The 22,714-nt window shown below is 30.7% G+C and overlaps 1 protein-coding gene across 2 annotated transcripts in view; it reads left to right on the top strand.

Annotated features, from left to right (window-relative positions):
• Positions 1–22,714, top strand: part of CDH18 (cadherin 18) — a 333,943-nt gene that overhangs the window by 293,131 nt on the left and 18,098 nt on the right. For both annotated transcript variants that reach the window (XM_060091599.1, XM_060091600.1), the window contains 2 exons: positions 3,506–3,627; positions 13,752–13,869. In XM_060091599.1, the coding sequence (XP_059947582.1) occupies positions 3,506–3,627; positions 13,752–13,869 (240 nt within the window). The remainder of the gene's footprint in view (positions 1–3,505; positions 3,628–13,751; positions 13,870–22,714) is intronic.

Genomic DNA, 22,714 nt, shown 5'->3' with positions numbered 1-22,714 from the left:
GGCCCGAGAAGTAAACCATAACCTTGGCTTTGCCAAGATATGTCATTTAAACAGTGTCAATTTCAATTTTGTAATTTAGAAAATGAGATTTCAGGCTGAATATTCTCTTTCAGGTTTTAGCTTCTAGAAAAGCTTAGCAATGATTTTTCATAATAAGTAACTCTAAATAAGCAAATATTTAAATTAGCATTTTACTAATTTTAATTTCATGGATCTATTTATCTTTATAATACAAAATATTATATTAATTAATTATCTAATATAATACATAGGCATCTCATTATCTTTCACTGTATAGTGACAAAAATTCATTAATGCCAATTCTATTAGCTAGTATATATTAAGCAATCTACACAATATATTAATTTTAAGATGTTTTGTAACTTTTTTTCTGTATACTTAATGTAGTACTCAACACTTACAAAGAAGATATTGCAAAACATAATAATAAATAAATTTTAACATATCACTGTACTTAAGAATTAGTGTTATTAGGAACATATCCTCAACAATATATTATTTCATTCTGCAATCAGTTATTTAGTTTTGGTTTTTTTTCCAGCTTTGCAAAATTCTACCATATTTGAATACAATCTTCTGAGACTTTCTGAAAAAATATTTCAATCAACATTTTGTTTCTAAGATTGTCCCTAATGTTGTAGCTATGTTGTTATTTATTTATTTTCTTTATGATATAAATAATCACATATTGCATCTATTCAGCCGTTGTTGGACATTTGTAATGTCCTGTTGTTGTTCCTATTAATTGTGCTGGTGGTGTATGTTTTCAAGAGATTTTCCTTCGGATATGATCCAAGGAAATGGCTGGATCTTGGACTTGAGTGTATATAACCGTATGAATTATTACATGTGGTTTACTTTAATTTGCAGTCATTCCCATTGGTCTATCTCAATCCAGCACTTGGAGAATCTTGTCAAGCTTCTTGATATTGTGTCAATATTGTTGTGATGATTAAATGATAACTTATTTTGGTTAAGCTGTATTTCTTTAAATACTATTGATGTTGGAAACTTTTTCACGTTTATTTGTCACTTATATTATTTCTTCTGTGAAATGTTTGTCCTTCGTTTTACCCATTTTTATATTGAGCTATCATTTTTTTCTTATTGATTCAATCCATTGCATTATATATTAGAGATACAGATCCTTTGTCAGTTGTGTGTGCTGCAAATATTTTTACTCATTTTGTGACATTGTGTCCTCTTTGTGGCATATTTGGAGGAAATGAAAAAAGTCACATTTCACTGTAATCAAATTTATCAATGCTTCCTTTATGATTAGTGCCTTTTATATTTTGAAATCTTTCATGAGCTTTAATATATTACATGCTAATATTTTTCTAAAGTATGTATAGTTTTTGCCTTATACATTTAAGTCCTTAATTATTTAAAATGTATTTTTGTGTATAGTGTAGTTATGGCCCATTTTATAATGATGATAATGGCGTGGCAACAAGCTTTACTAAAACTATTTCTTGATCAATCTGTACTTTCCCCATTGATCTGCAATAGTATTATTACCATATATTAAATTTCTATATATAGTGGATCTATGGCTGTGTTCTGTTTTCTGTTTCTGTTTGTCTATTGCTTTGACTCTGTCAAAGTGACCTAGGTTCTAACTCCAAATAATAAAGCTTGATAAATGGTAAAACAATTTTCCTTTATTGTACTTCATTCAAGTCTGGACAATCTTAGTACTTATAAATTTTAGAATCAGCTTTCATTTCTCATTGGATGTCTATTAGATTACATCAAAAATACACATCAATTTGGAGAGGCTGGCTTTATTTATGATATTTTGTCTTCCAACAACATAGGCAACATACTTCTTAATTACTTTAGATCTACTTTAATGATATTCAATAAAATGTTTCGCATATGTCTTTCATATACTTTGTTAGATTTATTTCAAGGATCCTTATAGCTTTGTTTATTAATTCTTGTTAGTTTTTGACCATTAAGAATGATGTTGTACTTTTTATTGTTGTTTGTTGAATGTATCCTTAATCAGCTTGAGAGGATACATTCTGCTCCTAGATTGCTAAGAGCTTTTTTTTTTTTTTTGATTTTGATTTGCTTTGTTTAGAATGTATGGATATTAATTTTTTTTCTATGTGTATTAAGATAAGCATCTATGTGTTTTTTTGTCCCTCCTTTAATTCATTAACTTTTTGTATAACATTTATGCTTTTTAAAATTCCTTTCTCCATTTCTTCTCTCCCTCCTGCCTTCCTTCCTTCCTTCCATCCTCCCTCGCTCCCTCCCTTCTTTCTTTCCTTGGTTTAATGCCAAACTATGCAAGCATTCCTAGAACTAAACTGATGACAGACTTTCATTTCCATTCCAGTAGAGTGGGTTTGGTATTATTTCGTTTAGTCCAATGACAGCTAATATCTCTCATGAGTGGGAGCATATGGTATTGATATTAAAGTTTTACTGGCCACAAAATACAAGTTGTAGAGTATTTCCTCCTTACTCTGTCTTCTGGGGAAAAGATGTATAAGACTGAAGTTACCTGTATCTTTAACTGTAGATAAAATTATCTAGGCCTGATTTTTTACCTAAAAATTTAGTTTCTTTAGTTATTGTAGTACTACTCTGATTTTCTACTTCTTTTAAAAATACCTATGGCATGTCTAATCCATCCATTTTCTTAATGGATAATTAAATAATGGATAATTTAAAAATCCATTATCTTTAATAACTTCTGTGTGTGTATATATATATATATATTCCCTTTTTCCTAATGTGTTTAGTTTTTGCTTTCTCATTAATTTTTCCATTATGAATTCTTCAGTTTTAGCTTTGATGCATAAAATAATCAAACATTTATCTTTTCTTATATCTCAGAACTAATAAACTTACTGAAATATGAGAAGACTGCACTCAAAAAGTATTTTAAAATATTAACTGTAATATTTTGATGTTTACCAGAGTTATATATGAATTCCATGTTAAGTTCTAATTTAAATTATTCTTTATTTTTCCTCAAGTATGACTTGACACCAGAAACTGCATATATTCTCCTGTAAGAAAAATTTTACCCTGGTGTAAAGAACTTTACCTTCCATTTTCTCCTAGTTGATTTAGACTTGAAACCTTGAATGTTTTAAAGATTATGTGATTTTTTTCCAGCTACTCTGTTTTTCTTAGATTAATGATGAAACCAGTTGTTCTTCCCTTAGACTCTGACAGCATACAATGAATTCTGACAACTTTCTCCCATTTCAGTTCCTGAATAACATGTAATTTCCTTGATATGAAAAAATATCATTTTAGCATTCATGTCATGCCTTGGTGTTCATTTTTCTATAAGTTAATGAGTTCTAACAAAGAGTGCCATCATAAAGTTGTCTTTTGTCAAAAGTCCTGCTGCAGCATATGGGGCTAGTGACAAGCTACAGTATTAAGGAGATTGGTTTTAAACCAAGCCTCTAAAGTGTGCATGGAAATACTAAATGCATCTCTATGTGTTTTGCAGACAATCCAAGTTTGCTGAGCCATGTCACAGTGGTTATTAGAGTTCTGGATGTCAATGACAATCCACCCGAACTTGCCAGGGAATATGATATTGTTGTCTGTGAAAATTCTAAGCCTGGCCAGGTAAGTTAATTTTTTCCTTCCTAACATTTGAATGGAAGAAAAATAAGCAGCTCTATTATTTATTATTCTTAGGTATAGTCCTCAAAGATCCCCCAGTGTTATTTTTGTGCTTAGTAAAAATAATTTTATAAAGCTTCATTTTAAGTACCAAGTAGATTTCTTGAGACTCATAGAAAATACATTTTCTCCAGATCCCAAATGTAATTAAACAAATGAACTCATTCATGTATGTTTTTATTATACCAATAAAATGATATTGAATTATTTGGGTACAGCCTGTATTAAATAAGGAGGGAACAGTGAACTTTTCCTGTCCTAATGAAGCTTAGAGACTAGAGTGGGGAGGAGAGACTGGCCTGGTCTACATATTTTGGAGGGAATGAGGGAGTCACATACAATGGCCATTGAGTGATATTGATACTAGAAGATGATTAGGTTTTAACCTGAAGAGTGTGAATGATTGGTGGAGGTGGGGAGAGTGAAGGATGGAGAGAAGAGCTTAAACATAAGACATGAATCTGGATGTAACATGGCAGCCAGTTAAAGGAGCATGACAATTCTGAAAGGAGGCCAGTGTTTTGACTCCCATAAAGCAAGTGGGACATGGGAAGGGAATGTGCATCTGTCTTCTCTGCTGTGTAACAAATTACACAAGCTTAACAGCTTAAAACAACACATATGTATCATCTCATAGTTTCTGCAGATCAGAATTCTGCTCATGGCCTAGCTAGGTCTTTGCAGGGGTCTCATACAATGTAATCAAACTGAGTTCTTACCTGAGGCTTGGGGATCTCTTCCGAGCTCACATGGTTGTTGGTGGCATTCAGTTACTTTCAGCTGCAGACCTGAGAGCTTCAGGATGTTCCTTGTCTCTTCAGTGTTCCCCAGAGTTCTGAGATGCCACCCAGAGTTTGTGTGTGTGTGTTTGTGTGTGTGTGTTTGTGTGTGTATGTGTCATATGGGTTCCCCAACATGGCCACTTACTTCATCAAACAAGTAAAGAGAGTCTCTCTGGTGAGTCTGACAGTCTCATATAATGCAATGTAATCAGTGTGATGATATATCAACAATTTTGCCACATTCTATTGGTCAGAAGCAGGACGCAAGTCACAATGACTTTAGAGGAAGGGATTACAAAGAGGCATGCATTCCATGATGTACAACTTGAAGTCTGTTGGCCACAGATGAATTGAGAAAAGTCAAAAGGGTCTAGGTCCAGCTGAGTCAGATAACCCCTTTTACTATCTTTGGCAAACCAGAATAAATATATCATCAAAAATTATTTTAAATCATTTTGAAGCTTATGACAAAATTATAGTCCTGAGAAACATTGCCTTGTGTATGAGGGACAATCAATTATGGCTTGCTAAAGTTATCATTGATTTTATGTTTTTTAATATTTCCAGGGGAGGTATTTACATATATATAAATGGAGGGCACTTTATGTAAAAACATGAAATTTTCTCGTGTTCATTTCTCACAAGAAAATTAGAAAATATGAATGAGGACAAAATGCCTGAAAATTATATTTGAAAGTATTTACAGGTTATCTGGTTTACTCTTAGCAATGTATTAAGATTATCACTTCCAGTGCTTAAATATTTTTCCATATCACCATTTCAAAAACAGTATTTTATGGTACAGATATATAATGATTTACTTCCCAAATCATACTTCAATTGTGTTAGCAATGGATGCCCACATGCTAGAATTATTTTCTTAACATATATTATACAAGTACAATTGAGAAAAATGTTAAACATGCAAATAGAAAATTTAGATTTAAAAAAATACAGCCACTTAATATAGGATTTCAAGTTTGGTAATAACATCAGATTAGACATAGCTGAAGAGAAAATAGTGAACTGGAAAGTAGGTTAGATTAAATATTCATGTTAAAGCATGGAAAGACAAGAAGATAGAAAACATTAATAAGAATATGAAAGATAAGGAACATGAAGGTCTAATACACAAGTTATCGAATTCTCAGAGGGATATTAAAAAAGTGAATTGGGCAGAAGTTATATTTGAGGAGATCATGACTGAAAAAATTTCCATACTGTTGGTAAGCAACAAGTCAAAAATTCAAGAAGCATAGAGAAAAACAAAAATCTAAGCAACTGTTTACAAAAATAACTTTACCAAGATGAATTGAAATAAAATTTCAGAAAAAATATTAAGTTTAAAATTTAAAACATCTAGAGAAAAAAGACATAATACTGTTATGGGGGAAAAAAACAGATGTAGTGTCAGGCAAAGAGTTCTTGGATGACACCAAAAGCATAATCCATAAAATAAAAAAAATTGATAAATTGGACTTGATCAAAACTAAACATTTTTGCTTTCTGAAAGACCCTGTTAAGAGGATAAGAAGAAAAACCACATAGTGGGAAAAGATACTTGCACATCATTTATCCAATGAAGGATTAGTATGTAGAATATAAAAATAATACACAAAACCTTTAAAAGAACAATTTCAGAACCTGATTATTTAATCAGGAAGAATGAAAGATTAAAAAAAAGAAAAAAGAAAAAAAAGATGAAAGATAAATCCAAAGAGCCAGAGATACTATCTGACAACCATGAATTCTTTTGTGTACCAAAAATTGTCTTTAAAAATGCAGACAAGAAAAACTCGTATTTAGACAAAAACAAACAACAACAACAAAAAAGTGACAATTCCTTGCCAATACACACATTAAAGCTGTTTTTGGAAAAAGAAAAAGGAAAATAATCAAATTGGCATCTTGGAGTGGCAAGAATCCGTAAAGACCAAAGCAGTCAGTAAATATATTGTTAACAATAAATTATTAATGAGTGAATAGAAAACAAAGGAATATTTTCTGCTGTTTAAAATATACATAGTATAGGGCCTCCCTGGTGGTGCAAGTGGTTGAGAGTCCGCCTGCCGATGCAGGGGATACGGGTTCGTGCCCCGGTCTGGGAGGATCCCATATGCCGCGGAGCGGCTGGGCCCGTGAGCCATGGCCGCTGAGCCTGCGCGTCTGGAACCTGTGCTCCGCAACGGGAGAGGCCACAACAGTGAGAGGCCCGCATACCGCAAAATAAATAAATAAATAAAAATAAAAAATAAAAAATAAAATAAAATATACATAGTATATATGGGAACAAGGTGTCAGAAGGAAGGAGACAAAGTTAAAATATTCTAAACTCCTTAAATTTGGGGTAATTGATAAACTACTAATATAGAATAGATTTTATGTGTAAAGAATGAATACAGTAATTTTTAGTTTAAGTAATAAAATAGTAAAAGACTATGTAACTAACAAGATAATAGAAACTGGAATGGAAAATACTCCTAAATAAAGTGATGTTTGACAGTTTTATTTCTTGACCTTTATTATGTTTATTAAAATGTTCATTCAATTAAATAGTTTACACATTTACAAAATTGTTGCATGTGATATTATCCTGCTTTTTTATGTTTTATGATACAAAGATAAAGGGAAAAAATCTTTTATATAGGACCTATTTTCAAGGATTCTAGAAGGGCATATTTCAAAACTAAAATGTAAACTTAATAAAATATGAAGTGTATAACCAATTTAATATTTCCAAAATAACCCTGTGAATTTCTGTGAAGTTTTTAAAATTCAAAGTTAGAATGACAAATTTTCATATTTGCTCTTGAGATATAGTTTTGTTTTATAACACAAGATAGGCAAAATAAAAGAGAAAGGCTTAGTACATAAATTTATAATAGCTAGGTTGAAGTCATGGTAATTTTTTTAAAAAAACAAGAAATAAGGTAATATATATGTAACAAGTAGAAAAATAAAAAGCAAACAAATATAATGTAAACTTAAAGAAGTATATGTCAATATTTATGTTAAAATAAAATCACCAAAATATTTAAGAAATGTCTACTGAGATTATTGTGCTGAGAGTTTTAGTATGCTTTTGTCAGAAACTGATAGAATAATCACATAAATTTTTATTAAGGAAACTGAAATTTGAATACCACAATTAATTAACTTTACTGTTTAACAAATATAGAAAAATGCATTGAACAACTTTGATTACGCATTCTTTCAAAACTTACACAAAACATTGACCTAAATTTACCATGTTCAGCACCACAAGGCAAGTTGTAATAATTTTCAAATAATTGGCCTCATTTGTATTACAATAAAATAATGCAAATAATTCAAAAATATTGCCAGAAAAACTCCATCAGAAATGAAGAAAGGCGCTTCTAAATAAGCCATGAGCCAATAAAGTAATAAAAATTGAAAATAGTTAAATGGAATGATAATCAAAATATACTGTATCAAAAAGGAAATAAGGACAATCAGTTTTTTTATTCATTTTATGCTGACAACAAATGTTGAAATCAAAACCTGAAAAGAAAATAATTTGAATTATAGATATTCTCTTTCATGAACATAGAAATATCATAAATAAAATATTGTCAAAGCAAATCCAGAAAAATAATTACTTTAAAATGAAAGGAGAAAAATTAAAATTCATTTTGATAGGTGAAGCCAAAGGTTTTGATAAAGTTAAACGTTCATTAATAACAATACTACTAATAATAGTGGTAATACTACTATACAGTAGTTGAAATTGTGAATATAATTGATACTTGTGCTAAATATAAGGTCACTATAAACGTATTTCTTCTTTTTCTTTATAGTAGAAACAATTAGAAAATGAAACTTAAAACACTATACCATTTAATATCACCTTAAGAAAATAAAATATCTAGAAATAAATACTGCTTTTCTTAGGTATCAATCACCTAATCTATAAATAACAACTTTTATTAAACTTAGGACATTTCCCTCACTGAACCTTTGTTTCTTTGGTTCCTAGGTTATTCAGAGAATTTAAACTTAGATCATTTGAAATGTGACCTAAAGAATAAAAAATCATCAGCTTATTTTAGATGTTTTCTTTTTAGATTATTTCTTCTAAAATTTTTGTTTTAATTAACTAATTAATTAATTAATAATTTCACTTCAAGGATAAAGTGTGGTCTTGTATTAGGAGCAACTTACAATACCAGTTTTGTAGGTGTAGGTGAAATTACTGAATTTCTGAACAGATGACACTCAGCCCTTGTTCTTGGATCAGCCAGTCCTTCCCCTGTGGATGTAAACATCTTCTCTGTAATCGAAAATGCTAGTCTCAGGTTTCTGGCTTGAACTCTCCTCATATTGGCATATGACCTTGACTTTTTCCATTGACCTCGTGTGTTGTCCACTTTTTGCTCATGAGCAAGTCCATTCAGGCATTCTCACTGGCCATGTTCTCCTCTTAATGTCACATTGTTAGCCTGGGTCCTTCTGTTTTACCCTCTACACTGACCACCTAAACTCTGTAGCCTTCCCAAGAAGTAATTTAATGTGATGTTGACAAGTGATCTCTTCATCTCTAAAATGGAGAAAATTGTCAGAATTTCAGGGCCCTTCCAAGCCTGAGATTCTATGAGTATATGACTAGATAAGTCTTAAATTCCTTTAAGTGTGGGTTGTCCTGTTCTCCTCAGGTGAAAAGTTATTCCATTTTTTAGAGAGGGTTAAATCTGTGACAAACCGTTTCTTTTGTGAGTCCCATTAAACATTTGTATAGTATTTATCTTTTTTTCATATAACTGTTACTATTTTCAAGACATAATTCCTAGACCTAGCCCCCCAAAGTTCTAATATATTTTAAGTTATGTGATTACTTCTTATTCTTTGTAAATTATATTCACATTTAGCATCATTGCTGTCTTTAGTATTGCATGATTTTAGATGTCACTGTAAGAGAACTGGATTCTTTATGTTATCTGAGCTTTTGTTTCCAACTCTTTAACCAAAATGAATTTAGACTTTTAATTGAGGGAATAAAAGCATCATTTTAAAAGTATTGCTTATTACACCTGCATTTAAACAAATCATTACCCATTCATGTAGTCAATTGTATGATTAACCCATTACAGTGGAAAATTGTCTGAATTTTTCTATTATTTAATTTTGAGGTCTTTGTTTCATTTACTCTTATGATTGTAGCATTTCTGGAGAAACTATATTTTGATGCAGTGTTGGAATAGGAAACTATTTAAATAATGATTTGTGAACTGGCTTTTCTGAAGCATATTTTTATTGTCAGAGTTCCTCTTTCTATGACAATTGTTTTTAGAATCACAACACTTCTGTTATGGATGTTGTGCATTTAAATGTAACAGCATGTGGCTACAGTAAAGAGACTGGTCTTTTCTGAAAGCAGAGGTTCAAACCACATGTAAGAGCAGAGTTCAGGTCGATTCAGGTATCAATATAAACTTCAACAATATATTTCTCTGAGTTAATATATTTTCCTCTTCTGAAAAAAAACCTTTTAAGTACCTTACATTAAAAAAAATTACGAAAAAGAAAATCATGCATGCATGAAATTTTAACTCAGTTCCCAAAGAAGAGTGAATTCAAAATAGTTGAGATGTGCCTGTACCTAGAAACTTTGAGAAATAACAAAAGGAATGCTTTCTGTCTTATTCGTATTGACTTTTGCCTCTGTATTTTTTCTTTTTAGAAGTAAACTTAGAAAACATAACATATAAAATAAAACATTTTATTACCTAACACCAGCCTCTGGCCCCATGATATCCATGGTATTATTGATATTATTAACAATACAACTTTGTATGAAAATAGTAAACTAGATCAGTAGAGATTTTACATCTTATCAAAGATAAACCTCAGCTAACTAAGAAAAGTTGATATTATTATCAAATGAAATGATCATTTGAGATCATATTATAAGGCAAACTCTATTAATATGCAATGCGTACCATAGAATTTCCTTTTTAATTTGTTTTAGTTAGGGTTAGCTCATTTACCAAATAGAAGACTATGTTATCTGTATAAATTTCTGATACTATTTTTCCTAATTAAAGTACTCTAGAAGTGATAGATTTTAAATATGTTTTAAACACATTTAAACAAGGGCATACCTTTATTTAATAAAAGGAATATAAAATTAGTTTTAATTATTTTCTAACAAAAGTGAATCCTTATTCATGGGCCTTATCAAAAAATTCTGCTAGTAATTATTTATAAATACCATCCATCAATTTGAGTTTTCTCTCCCTTTGTTAGAGTAAATCTCAGATATTTCAAAATAATCAAATACTTGATGTACTTATTGCATAATGTGCAAGTGATAGAAAACATTTGAGTCCAGTTAGAAGGAAAGAGAATCAGAAAATGATTTTTTTTATGGATCATACATCACCAACTAGCTGCACAAACAGAGAACACAGGTAGCACAGTGTAGATAAATAAGTAAGTATGAAAAAATGGTAGAAAATATTGATGAATGGAAACATGGCAATTATCTGATATCTGTCAGAAGTTTAAATCTTCTAAAAATCATAACATGTTAACTTCTTAGGTATGATTTCTATTAAAAGTCTGAGGAAGCAAATGGAAATCCCATTTCCTAACGAAAGAGAAAAGGTGATTAGTAAAACAACCAAACAATAAATTGAATATAACTTCTCTCATCAAGAGAACATCTAGGAGTTCTAAATTAAAAAAAAAAAATAGACCGACATACTAGGGTTTTTTAGAATCATCTCTCAGAAATATTATGGGAAAATATTTAAGTACAGATGCATGTCCAACAGTTCTACAAAAGTTCAAGATGAATCATTCACTCTTAAACAAAGTGTGGTAACCAACTTATCATTTATTATGTAGATGAGACTGAGAACCCTTTCTGAGGAAGAAAAATTTGCCATAAGTGAGCTTCCTGGTAAATTGAGATTAGAAATTACCTGTATAAAAATGGAAGGGATATTTATATTTTAGAGATAACAAAAAATAGTAAACGTAATATAATATGAATTATATCAGCGTTTAACAAATTGAATAGGCTCATGTTTGTAAAAATTTAAGAAAATTTAAAATAAGTGATAAATTAACTTTGAAATGAGAAGAAAAGAAAATTGTTCCAAAACATTGATAACAGAAAACATAAATAACTCAGTTTATTTAAATTAATTGTTCTTTACCAATCCCCTCCAGAGTTACATTCTCGGATAAGAAGTGAACTTGCAAATGTGTCAGTATGTTATGAGGTATCATTGAGGAAATAGGGTTGTAAATTGGAGAATCACAATGAATGAAGAATAAGAGTGAGAAGACATTTATTTCCCCAAAGAAAAATTTATATGGCTGTCCCTTAGAATCTGTGGGGAATTGGTTCCAGGACCCCACGCCCCTCAGGATAACAGAATCCACAAGTGCTCAAATCCCTTATATCAAATGGTGTAGTTTTTGCATATAACCTACACACATCCTCCCATATACTTTAAATCATCTCTTATAATATCTTATAATACCTAATACAATGTGAATACTATGTAAATAGTTGTAAATACAATGTAAATGTCATCCTAAATAGTTGCCACAGCATGGCATCAAGTTTTACTTTTTGGAACTTTCTGGAATTTTTAAAAATATTTTTGGCCCATGGTGGTTGAATCCACAGATTCAGAACCACGGACATGGAAGGCTGACAGTATTTGTTTTATTTAACCCTGAAAAAAAACCTTAAAAATTTGATATTTTATTTCAATTTGATACTAAGTAACTAACATGTAGGAAATGTAGTTGTGTTCTTCAGATTTTGCACGCTCTAAATGCTATGGAGCTTTTCCTGTACTTGAGAAAAATCATAAAGATTGCTTCAGATTATCCATCAGTTTATTCTATTTATAGTCAAAAGGCAATAACAAGAAAAAGAAAAAAAAAAGATCTGTCCAGATACCAGTTGTGCTTTCAATGAAAAAAAAAATCAGCAGCTATGTAAATTTTCAGTTCATAGATAAATAATATGGAGGGAAATAATGAAGAGAAGAAGGATAGAAATTTCTTGGAATATGTATGGGGAGGGGCTTTCACCAGGATCTCCAGCTGAGAAAGTAAATTCTGAATGGTGATGGGAAAGGGCATAAGGAATGAGCCATGGAAATATATGGAGGAAATTGATCACTTCTATACCCTGAAGCTCTTTCTTCACTTTCACTTTATGAAAACACATCTCTTCTGCTCCTACTCTCCCTGACCACTCATTCTCAGTACCTTTATATTCCTCCTCATCTCCCACACAAGCTAAGAGTCTCAGTACCTGGAGAGAAATTTAGGTTTTAACTATGATGCATTTTGGTGGATTATCTCATGGTAAAATATGGTGAAATACGTGAAATATGGTGAAACTGAGTAAAATGTTCTTAGAAATCATATCCATTTTTGAAATGCACATACTATATTTCATATGCAGGAAATACTATTTTTCTGGCTCGACTTTCTCTCTGTTTTCAATTTCTCTAAGGAAAAGCTGGAAAGAGGACACTTGAGCATTAGGATACTATTTTTTTTCAAAAGGAAAATATCATCTTGCTTGTTTGTTTCAATGTTACTTTTAAAGATTGTAATGACTCTAATGATCGGAATGTGTATGCTGTTCTTAGGCTACCTGCGATATTTTTTTTATATATTCTAACTTTCTCTGTTCTTAATGTGCGTAAAATCCAAATTTGGGTATTGCTTTCTCTCAACCACTAAGGATTAAAAAAAATTCCTAAATCTCTGGGTGATCTAGTTTTACCTCTGCCAGATTTTTACAGATTTGAGGCACATCACACTACTTTTGGGACTCAGAGTCCTCGTCTCTAAAATGCAGGGGTTGGATCATGATCTCAAAGGTCTTCTAAAACAAAAATTATGACTCTAGTGCTTTTGCATTTGCTGACTGAGAACAACACGTACAGAAAGGCTGTTTTACATCAACACTGGGATATTGGTATTTGTACAAACCATATTTCACGTCTCCCCAAACAGCTGTTCACACAAAACCTTACAACTAATTGGATCCAAGGTACTGTGGGTAATAAAGGAAAAAAAAATGTGCCATGCTAGAAAATAAAGTGTGAATGATTATATGGTGTGCCATAATACATTTCTTAAAGTGTAATGCAAGGGAGAGCAAATTAGCTGATACTTTTACTAGAATAAGAATTTGAAAACACTCAAGTTGGTTATTGAAAATGTTATAATTAAAATCAAGGGAAGAAGCCAAATTAAATTTACTGTTTAATTTTGTCTTTTCTTTAGGTTATTCATACCATCAGTGCCACTGATAAGGATGATTTTGCCAATGGACAAAAGTTTAACTTCTTTCTTGATGAACATCTCTCTATAAACCCAAACTTCACTCTGAAGGACAATGAAGGTGAACATGAATACATATATTTTTTGATCTATGTGGTATCTGCTTTGACTTGATATGGAGTAGGCCTGAGCAGCTTTGCTTTAGTCTTATATACTCATGAACAGCTTGCAAATCAACATTTAAAGTCAGTTTGATGTTAATGTGTTATGATCCGTGAATAGCTTGTGTTTAAAATTGAACCATATGTACAAATAACTTTCAATGAGTTTATTCAGAAGCATCCTTTAAACAAGAAATGTTCATGTAATATGCTCTTGGGCAAATTTTAAGAGAAATCTTAGCTGACAAACATGTTTATGAGAACTGCTGCAACTGCTAGGAGGTGGAAAAATTTTAAATTAGGATAAATGAAAAATATGTCCTAGGGACAATTAGAAAAGGAACTGCAATGTTTGAAATCATCTTGCTTTAGCAAGGCTATCAAGATGTGCTGTACAAATTATATTTCCCCTTGTTATTATGAATATTTTTCCAAAATATGGGTAGATACATATGCATAATTACAGAGCATTGTGGAATTTTTTGAATTACTTTTGTTTAACCTTCTTAATGTGTAGAGAAAAAAGAACATAATAACTAGAGAAGATTCACCATGATTTAGATTCCTGATTTGGTAGATTCCTCAAAGTTGTGTAAAAGTCATTCTTCCGTATGGAAGGGAAACAACAAGCCACTCAATATGTACACTGTTCTGACTGGCATCAACTTTCTTCTTCTCAAAACTAGTTTTTGATCACATATATCTGAATATACTGTTATTTAGGATTTAAGACGTGCCTCAGAATCACATGAAAGAAACAATAGCACATACATTTTGAAGTAAATAGTTAATTCCTTCTCTGTACCCTTCATGGAGAAGCATTTTCAAGTTAAAGCAAAAATAAAATCACTAAATGACAACCCACTAAACATTTTTTCCATTATCTCTAAGCTTCCTTAAATAATAACAGGGATACTAAATTGTGTATGTGGCCATAAGAAAATTCATATAAAAATACCAAGCTTGTTTGTCTCTCTCAGTTTAACTATCCCTGTGGTCAGCTGTACTTATGGCAATACATATTTATCCATGTTTGTGTATGACAAATTGTATTTAATTGACTATTGAACATTTATTTACATATGAACATCCCACCCTACAATCCCAAATATATTTAAATATTATAATTAACTATGCTAAATATCTGAAAATCAATTCATATTTTCCCATATTCAAATAATCGCATAATTTGGAGAGCATTCAACTTTCTGCTTTAGTAAACTGAAATTTACTATATTTAGAAACACATATTTAGAAATCATATTTCAGTTGAACTTTTTCCATCCCAATAAAAATTTTATTTACATTTTAAAAGCAGTTTTAATTTGATGATATTATAAAGAAAAATTGACTTATATTTGAAGATGTGCTGTAACCAAGCTATTTAATGTAAATAACTCCCGAAGTATTTTAGAAAAACAAGAGAATTTTACTGTTGTTGAAACCCACATTAGTGACTAAAAGTCCTTCATTCAAGATTATTATGCTTGGAATTTCTCAATTTAACTAATGAATATATTCAAAAGGTCTCATTTTAGTTATATGACAACATTACCAGTGCTGGGAACTCACATTCAAAAAATTCCCCTCAAATATGTACACACTTTTGAAAGTGTTTATAATGCTGATGTAAATTTTTTAACATTTATTTTAACCATATATATGAATGCTTTAAATCAGCTATGCCATCTCAAGTATGTGATGCTTGTGGACAGTTGTATGGGAGTAAAGATGTTTTAATTTATTTTTAAATTCATTTAATTTATTTTAAACATTTTTGGGAATTGATGAAATTGTATATAACACAAATAATTTCTTTCAGATAGAAAAATCATCAATGTTCTGAAAAAAAGATACTAGCACATAGGTGAAACCACATGCTTGAGTAAACAGCCTTGTTTATGCTAGATAAGACAAGCCACCAAACTTCTCTCAACCTCAGTTTTTACATCCATTATGTTTTGGTTTGAAATATCTACTTTGTAGCATTGGGGGAATTAATGATGCTGTATAAAGATATTAGAGTCAAGATGGCTTTTTTCTCTAAACAGAAGGCAGTTGTGGATAATAATTTATAAAGATGAAATTTAAAATGGAATAGTCATACCAAAATGAATATATACATATATTCATGGGTACATAAACACATCTCTGGCCAACAACCAGAACAAACTATAAAGAGTAAGAGTCAGCAAGTCCAGGCCTACTGGATCCTGCAGCTTGGTCATTGCATTCCGAGTTAGTAAACATTTACATGCCCCCAGAACATAAAGAAATCTAGAAGAAAAAATTAAAACCATTGTTCTTCTGTGCCCCCTGCTTACATGAATATGAATATTCAAGGAAAAATAGAAACCACACAGAGACTTCAAGCCAGGAAGAGTGATCAGGAAGCCATTGGTTTAGTGGCATCTCCAAAACTTTTATGGCAAAGAGTGAGTAGAGACAAAAAGCTGTTTCTAAAATTAGACAGAGAGAAATGCATATTGTGTATGATAAATCTGAAAGTCAAAAAATTAAAACATAGTCAATAAATAATAAGAAATAAATCAGAAAATGAATTCACTCTGAATCATGCAAAATACATAAATGAACAGAAAAATACTTGAATATTAGCATATTTAACATTTTCAAAATTTAAAAAAAGATTTTTTTTAAAAAGACCATGAAGTGAATACATGAAATGGGACAACAATGAAAGAAAATATTTATATAAAAATAACTTTAAAATCCTTATTAAAATAAAACTAGTTTTTGCATAGATAGAAAAGTATATAAACTGACATGAAAATATATAGATGTTTAGTGTTATATACATAATTATATATAAACATATATACAGAAATTAAAATTTTAAATTTTGTTTATATATATATATGTATGTATACATGTCATGTATACATAAGATATATATTAAAATATAGGTATTAAAGATATAGAAATGTATATAGAACTCTATCTAGAAATTACATACATTTAGTTATACATATAGACTATATAGAGATAAATTATTCATACATTTCAAATTTATGTGTAAATATATATGTATATATACATGTATGATGTATATATGTATATGTGTATATATATGTATACGTTGTATATACACACACAGAGATACAAAGAGAGAACAATAAAAAAACTGCATTACTTCTAGACTGGACACAGAGAGATTTAACAAATCAAGCGTAAAATCCATTAATTCAAGCAAATGAAGTTCAGATACATCAACATTTTTAAAAATTGTGAGAACAATTAACAGATATGGAATATAAAATATCTGGAAGAATTAGAAAGAAATTATAGCAACAAGCAATATATGTAGATAAAATTGCATGACAATTTTTCAAAGTTGAAAATATGTGGACCCTCACGATAAACGTGGACTTCCCTGGTGGTATAGTGGTTAAGAATAGCTGGCCAATGCAGGGGACATGGGTTCGATCCCTGGTCCGGGAAGATCCCACATGCCATGGAGCAACAAAGCCTGTGCACCACAACTACTGAGCCTGCACTCTAGAACCTGTGAGCCACAACTACTGAGCCCACATACCACAACTGCTGAAGCCCATGCACCTAGAGTCCATGCTCCACAACATGAGAAGCCCACGCACTGTAATGAAGAGTAGCCCCCACTCACTACAACTAAAGAAAACCTGTGCACAGCAACAAAGACCGAACACAGCCATAAATAAATAAATAAATAAATAAATTTAAAAAAATTAGCTATTATAAAAAAAAAGAACACCCAAAGGCAAGCAGGAGATCAAATCTATACTTGAATATGCCAGTTTAAAAGTGCTAAACTTCAAAGATAAAGAGAACAAAATATTTAATCAAAAAGAAAAGGCAGAATATTCAAAAAGCAATAATAATTAGATCTAAAGTAGATGCCTGTTAAAAAAGAAAAAAAAAATAGATGACAAACGTTGATAACAATTATATGCACAAATCGCTAAAGGAAAATAATTTCCTATTGTCAACATTCTCTATATTTAGTTAACAGAGGTAACCTATCAGCAATTAAGGGAGGACAGTTATTAAAGACTTTTTTCCAATGTATAAGAAAAGAAACTTTTAAAATTTTAGCTACTGACATTTTGGCAAATTGTATTAATCTTTGCCTTCAGGATCTCTGCAAGAAATAATAGACAAAAAAGCCTTGCAATTAACATTTCATTTCAAATGTTAAAACTTGAAGAGTTAACACTAGAATAATAGAGAGTTAATAGAAGAAGAGTCTGTAATTTCCAAAGCAAGAAGAGATTTTTAAAAAGTTAAATAATAAAACTTATTTCGTCAGTAGAACAAAGGTCAGAAAGTAGAATAAAAGATGCAAAATAGAAGCAATGACAATTTTATTTGAAGTAGAAAGTAGTTCAAATATACCATAGTCACAGATTAAATATCATGTTTAAAGATATTTTATTTTAAAAATAGACTGTTATATGCTGCTTACAAGAGATATGCCAAATTCAAAATGTGGTAGGAAATTTTACATAAAAAGTCAGAAATATTTAGCTATTGGTTAAAAAAACAGCTACTGCTGAAAAAGAAAACAATTCCCAAACTAGTTTTCTTAAAATAAAGCACATTTATTTAGCTCACATTTCTAAGAATTAACAATTTCTGATGGGTTCAGCTGGACAATTCTGCTAGTCTCAGGATATTTCAATCACTACAATTAATCAGCAGTGTACTGAATGTTCTCCTCAGTCCAAAAAGATAAAACACAACAAAAATAGAACAAAAGAACAATAATAAATACAAACAAAACATAAGATTATCATTGTTAACAAATGAGTTGCAATTGTCTTTCTGAAAATTTAAAAGAATCCACAGAAACATCTTAAGAGACAATTGGATAGATTGCCAACTTTTGGAATACAAATAAATGCCCCAAATGGCTAGATTTTCTATATGTAAAAAACATGAATAAATAGCAAATCAGATAAATTTAAAATGGTAAAAAGAAATCAAACAAATTAACAAAAAACTCTTCTAAGATCATCAGAGAAAATATATCCAATAAATAATGTTCAAGTCAGCATTATGAAAGGCAATGTTACTGAAAATATTAAAAAAACATAAAAATAATATATTTACCCCATTAGTAAATCAACACTCAAATTTCCAAATTAATCTATAAGTTAAATATATTTTTTACCATAAACTGAATATAATAATCTGTTAATAAAATGCAAATGGTAAAGGGTTGAGTAAAGTAAGAATGTAGGAAAAGAAGAAAAGGGATGTGTATAGTTAAAGGAAAGAGAAGAAAAGAGGGCATATCCTAATGTATCAAGATATTATAAAGATGGTAAAGATTTACATCTCTATAAAAGGAAGAAATGGCTATCAACTAAAGCAGTGGGTGTTTGGAGTACCTTTTCTTTGAATGGATGTATTTGCTTTGATAGATAAGACTCTTGCTTTCTTGAATAGAATGTTAGCTCAAGGAATAATCTGTTAATTGTTTCCTCTACTTATTATGAAGATGATATTAGGTAGTGTAAACCCTGACAGCTGGCTTTTCTTTTCTTTTTTCTTTTTTTTCTTTTTTTTGTAATGTAACTGCGTGACTAAAATTTGATTGATTCACAGGGATCCATTTCAAAGAAGCAGCCACTTCAAAGATGGCTGTCTTGAATAAACACATTGTCAACCATTAGTAGATAGAAAGACAGCTCCCCCATTCCCTTTTGTTCTAGATACTTTTGGGTGATTTCAGTAACTGATCATTTGGGCCTTTTTTTTTTCTTCTCTTCCCCAACTTTAAATTCCTGTTCTTATGTTTTAAATTCATCTGTAAAGAGTGAACTGGAGAAACTCTAGGCCTCTACCCTTGACCACAATAAAAGCTGAATCCCAGAGACATATACCTTAATAGTGTTTATGCCTGGAATCATAGCTAATGTCCTCATATCAACTAAGAAGATTTTCCACCATCTATACCCTGGTGGGATTCTCCTATTCACAGCCCAGATCTGCTTGATAAATACTTAAATTTAAGGTAATGTTTCATGTTGTTCCAGTTCTTTGCCATCTTTGTTAGATCTTTCCTGCCCTATATTTTATCCCTCATTAATTTGGAATCTGCTAATTTATCTGAACATTAGTGAACAAATGTCTTCTTAAGTGTTCCATCCTACCTATATAAAAGTTTCTTTATTTGGGGCCTATTTTTGTTTATTACTCACTGTGACATATGTTAGGAATATACTGGTAGAAAACACCAGCATGTAACTAATATTCTGCTCAAGGAAGCAAGTGTCCTATCAAATCAAATACATGCACTCAAAGAAAATGTTGTCTGCTCACTGCTTTGGTTGATAGCTGTTTCATATTCCTTTTTTTCTTCTTTTTTTTCCTTTTATAGAGATATAGATCTTGTGAAATTCTCTATAATTTCTTTTATGTTTTCTATCTTTTTTTTCTCCCTCTATTTTCTTGAACATATTAATCTTAATGATTTTACAATCACTGTCAGCTAACTCTATTTTCCTAATAAAGTGATAAATTTTCCTTTTGTTTTTCATCAGGGGGACTGGGGAGTCAGTACTGGGATATAATGGTCTTGTTTCTTAATATATCTAGCAATTTTTAGTTGGGTGTCACACATAGTGTCTAAACCTAGAAGAGTCTCAAATCGTAATATATTTCTTCAAAGAGTGTTTGCTATTTTCTTGGATGAGCAATTAGAGAGGGGCATCATTACAGGTGAACCTCAGAGACACCTTGGGTTCAGTTCCAAACTGCCACAATAAAGCAATTAGCATAATAAAGTGAGTCACATGATTTTTTTATGCTTTCCAGTGCATATAAAAGTTTTGTTTACACTATACTGTAGACTATTAAGTGTGAAATAGCATTATGTCTAAAAAATGTACAAACTTTAATTTAAAAATACTCTATTGCTAAAAAATGTTAACCATCTTCTGGGCTTTCAGCTAATCAGTGCTGAAATACTCATTTGCAAGATTACAAGCTAATAGTCCATGGACCTTCTTTTAGTGACGTTTCAAAGAAACAACTACAATAAAATACATCTCTGCCTATTTAAGATGACAATCATATGACAATTAGGGAAGGGTATTTTAAAATACTGAATGCCTCAGAAAATATAAAAACCATGTGTCAATTATAGGAAAATTCTATTGACAAAATATTTGGAGCTATAGTGAACAAATGAAAATAAAATAAAAATAAATTTCTGAAAAAGTAAGGAGAGTATAAAACAAACAATATATGATTAAATATCAAACAAAAATAATGATTTGAGTAGCATATATTCTCATAGAAAAGCAATAATGATAATATGATAGGATATATAATATTTCTTAAGAAATGTCTATGAAATGCACTTTGAATATTTTCAGTAAGAATATACTTATGTATTGTATTGAATTAAAAATGAAAAAAAACACCTGAAATACACACACACACACACACACACACACACACACAGACTCAGCCCTATCCCCTCCCCTGACATTTTACATGGGGCTGTCCAGTGTGTTCTCCAGCCTCACACTATATTGCTATTCACCACCATCCTTATTCTCCTTTCTTAGAATGTTTTCCTCTAAAAGAAATTCTATAGTTAGCTCTTAAGTTAACATTGTTTTTTTCCTTCCATTCAGTCTTCAAGGCATTATCTGCTGTGTATGAGACAGTGATCTAAGCTGTCCAAATACAAGGAAATAAAAGACATATCTCTTGCTTTTAGGTGTCTCTCCATCTATTTGGGAAAATAAAGATGAAATGAAATGTAACTTGCAATTGAAGGCAGTGAAATGTGAGTTACTTTAGAGAGATCACTGAAAGTCCTATAATTTAAAAAAGTGAACATGATTTGACTTTACAGGATAGAGTCCATACCCTCAGGTAGAGTGGATCAGAGAATACTTTTCAATGAGGTGGGGAATGAAGACAGCATAGAGGTGACAGAATGCAACATTAGTCCTAAGAATCTAGCCAGGGAGATGTGGCAGAGCAGAGACATGAGCATTTTAATTCACTATTAAAAACACTAAATATTAAACACTGTGCTGTATTTTGTGCTCCCTCCAAACAAGTAAGATATTCTGCCATTAATTCTTTATTTGCTGTAGTACCAAACTGTAGCAGATAGAAAAAATTTTGCTAACCAACCGTCTTCAATATTTATCTGGAAAATTATGATCTCTTACCTATTAAATAAGAAACATTTTGATTTAGAAAATAGCCAAGTGATGGATTTCTATTTTTTTAACAACATATACAGCAAAACGTATATTGTAAATACGTTTTTTGATAATGACCTTACTTTTATCATTAACTAATATACTGGTAATAACACAATTTTATTTAAAATTAAAAACTGGAGTTCAGATGGTAATTTTTAAGTTACAGCATTTAAAAATTATATTACCTTAAAAAAACAATGAAAGAATGACATGTTTTCTGATTAAAATGTAGTTTTTTCTGCAACCATCTTCTCTTCAAATTGTGATAGGTAAACTTTTCATCTTGGCATCAAAGAAACCCATTGTATAATTTCAACTTTTTAACCAAATATCTATAATAAATGAACTAAAGCCATAATGTCATAAAGTCTGTGAGTCTAGGCTTACCCCAGGAGGGTCTGTCCATACAGTACCTTTGTTCATTCATTTTGTAATAGAAAAGTGTAACCTAATCCACCAATGTAAAATCACCATTAGTCTACAAGTCTGTTCTGCTTCATGATCTTCATGATGCCTCTTGAGGGACTAGGTTTTATTTGATGAAAGGAGATTTGCCAGACTAATTCCTAGGCTTAAT

Source organism: Mesoplodon densirostris, chromosome 3 (genome assembly GCF_025265405.1).
Source record: "Mesoplodon densirostris isolate mMesDen1 chromosome 3, mMesDen1 primary haplotype, whole genome shotgun sequence".
NCBI lineage: Eukaryota > Metazoa > Chordata > Mammalia > Artiodactyla > Ziphiidae > Mesoplodon > Mesoplodon densirostris.
The sequence above is the reverse complement of the archived record's forward strand: the minus strand, read 5'-3'. Positions and strand labels throughout refer to the sequence as shown.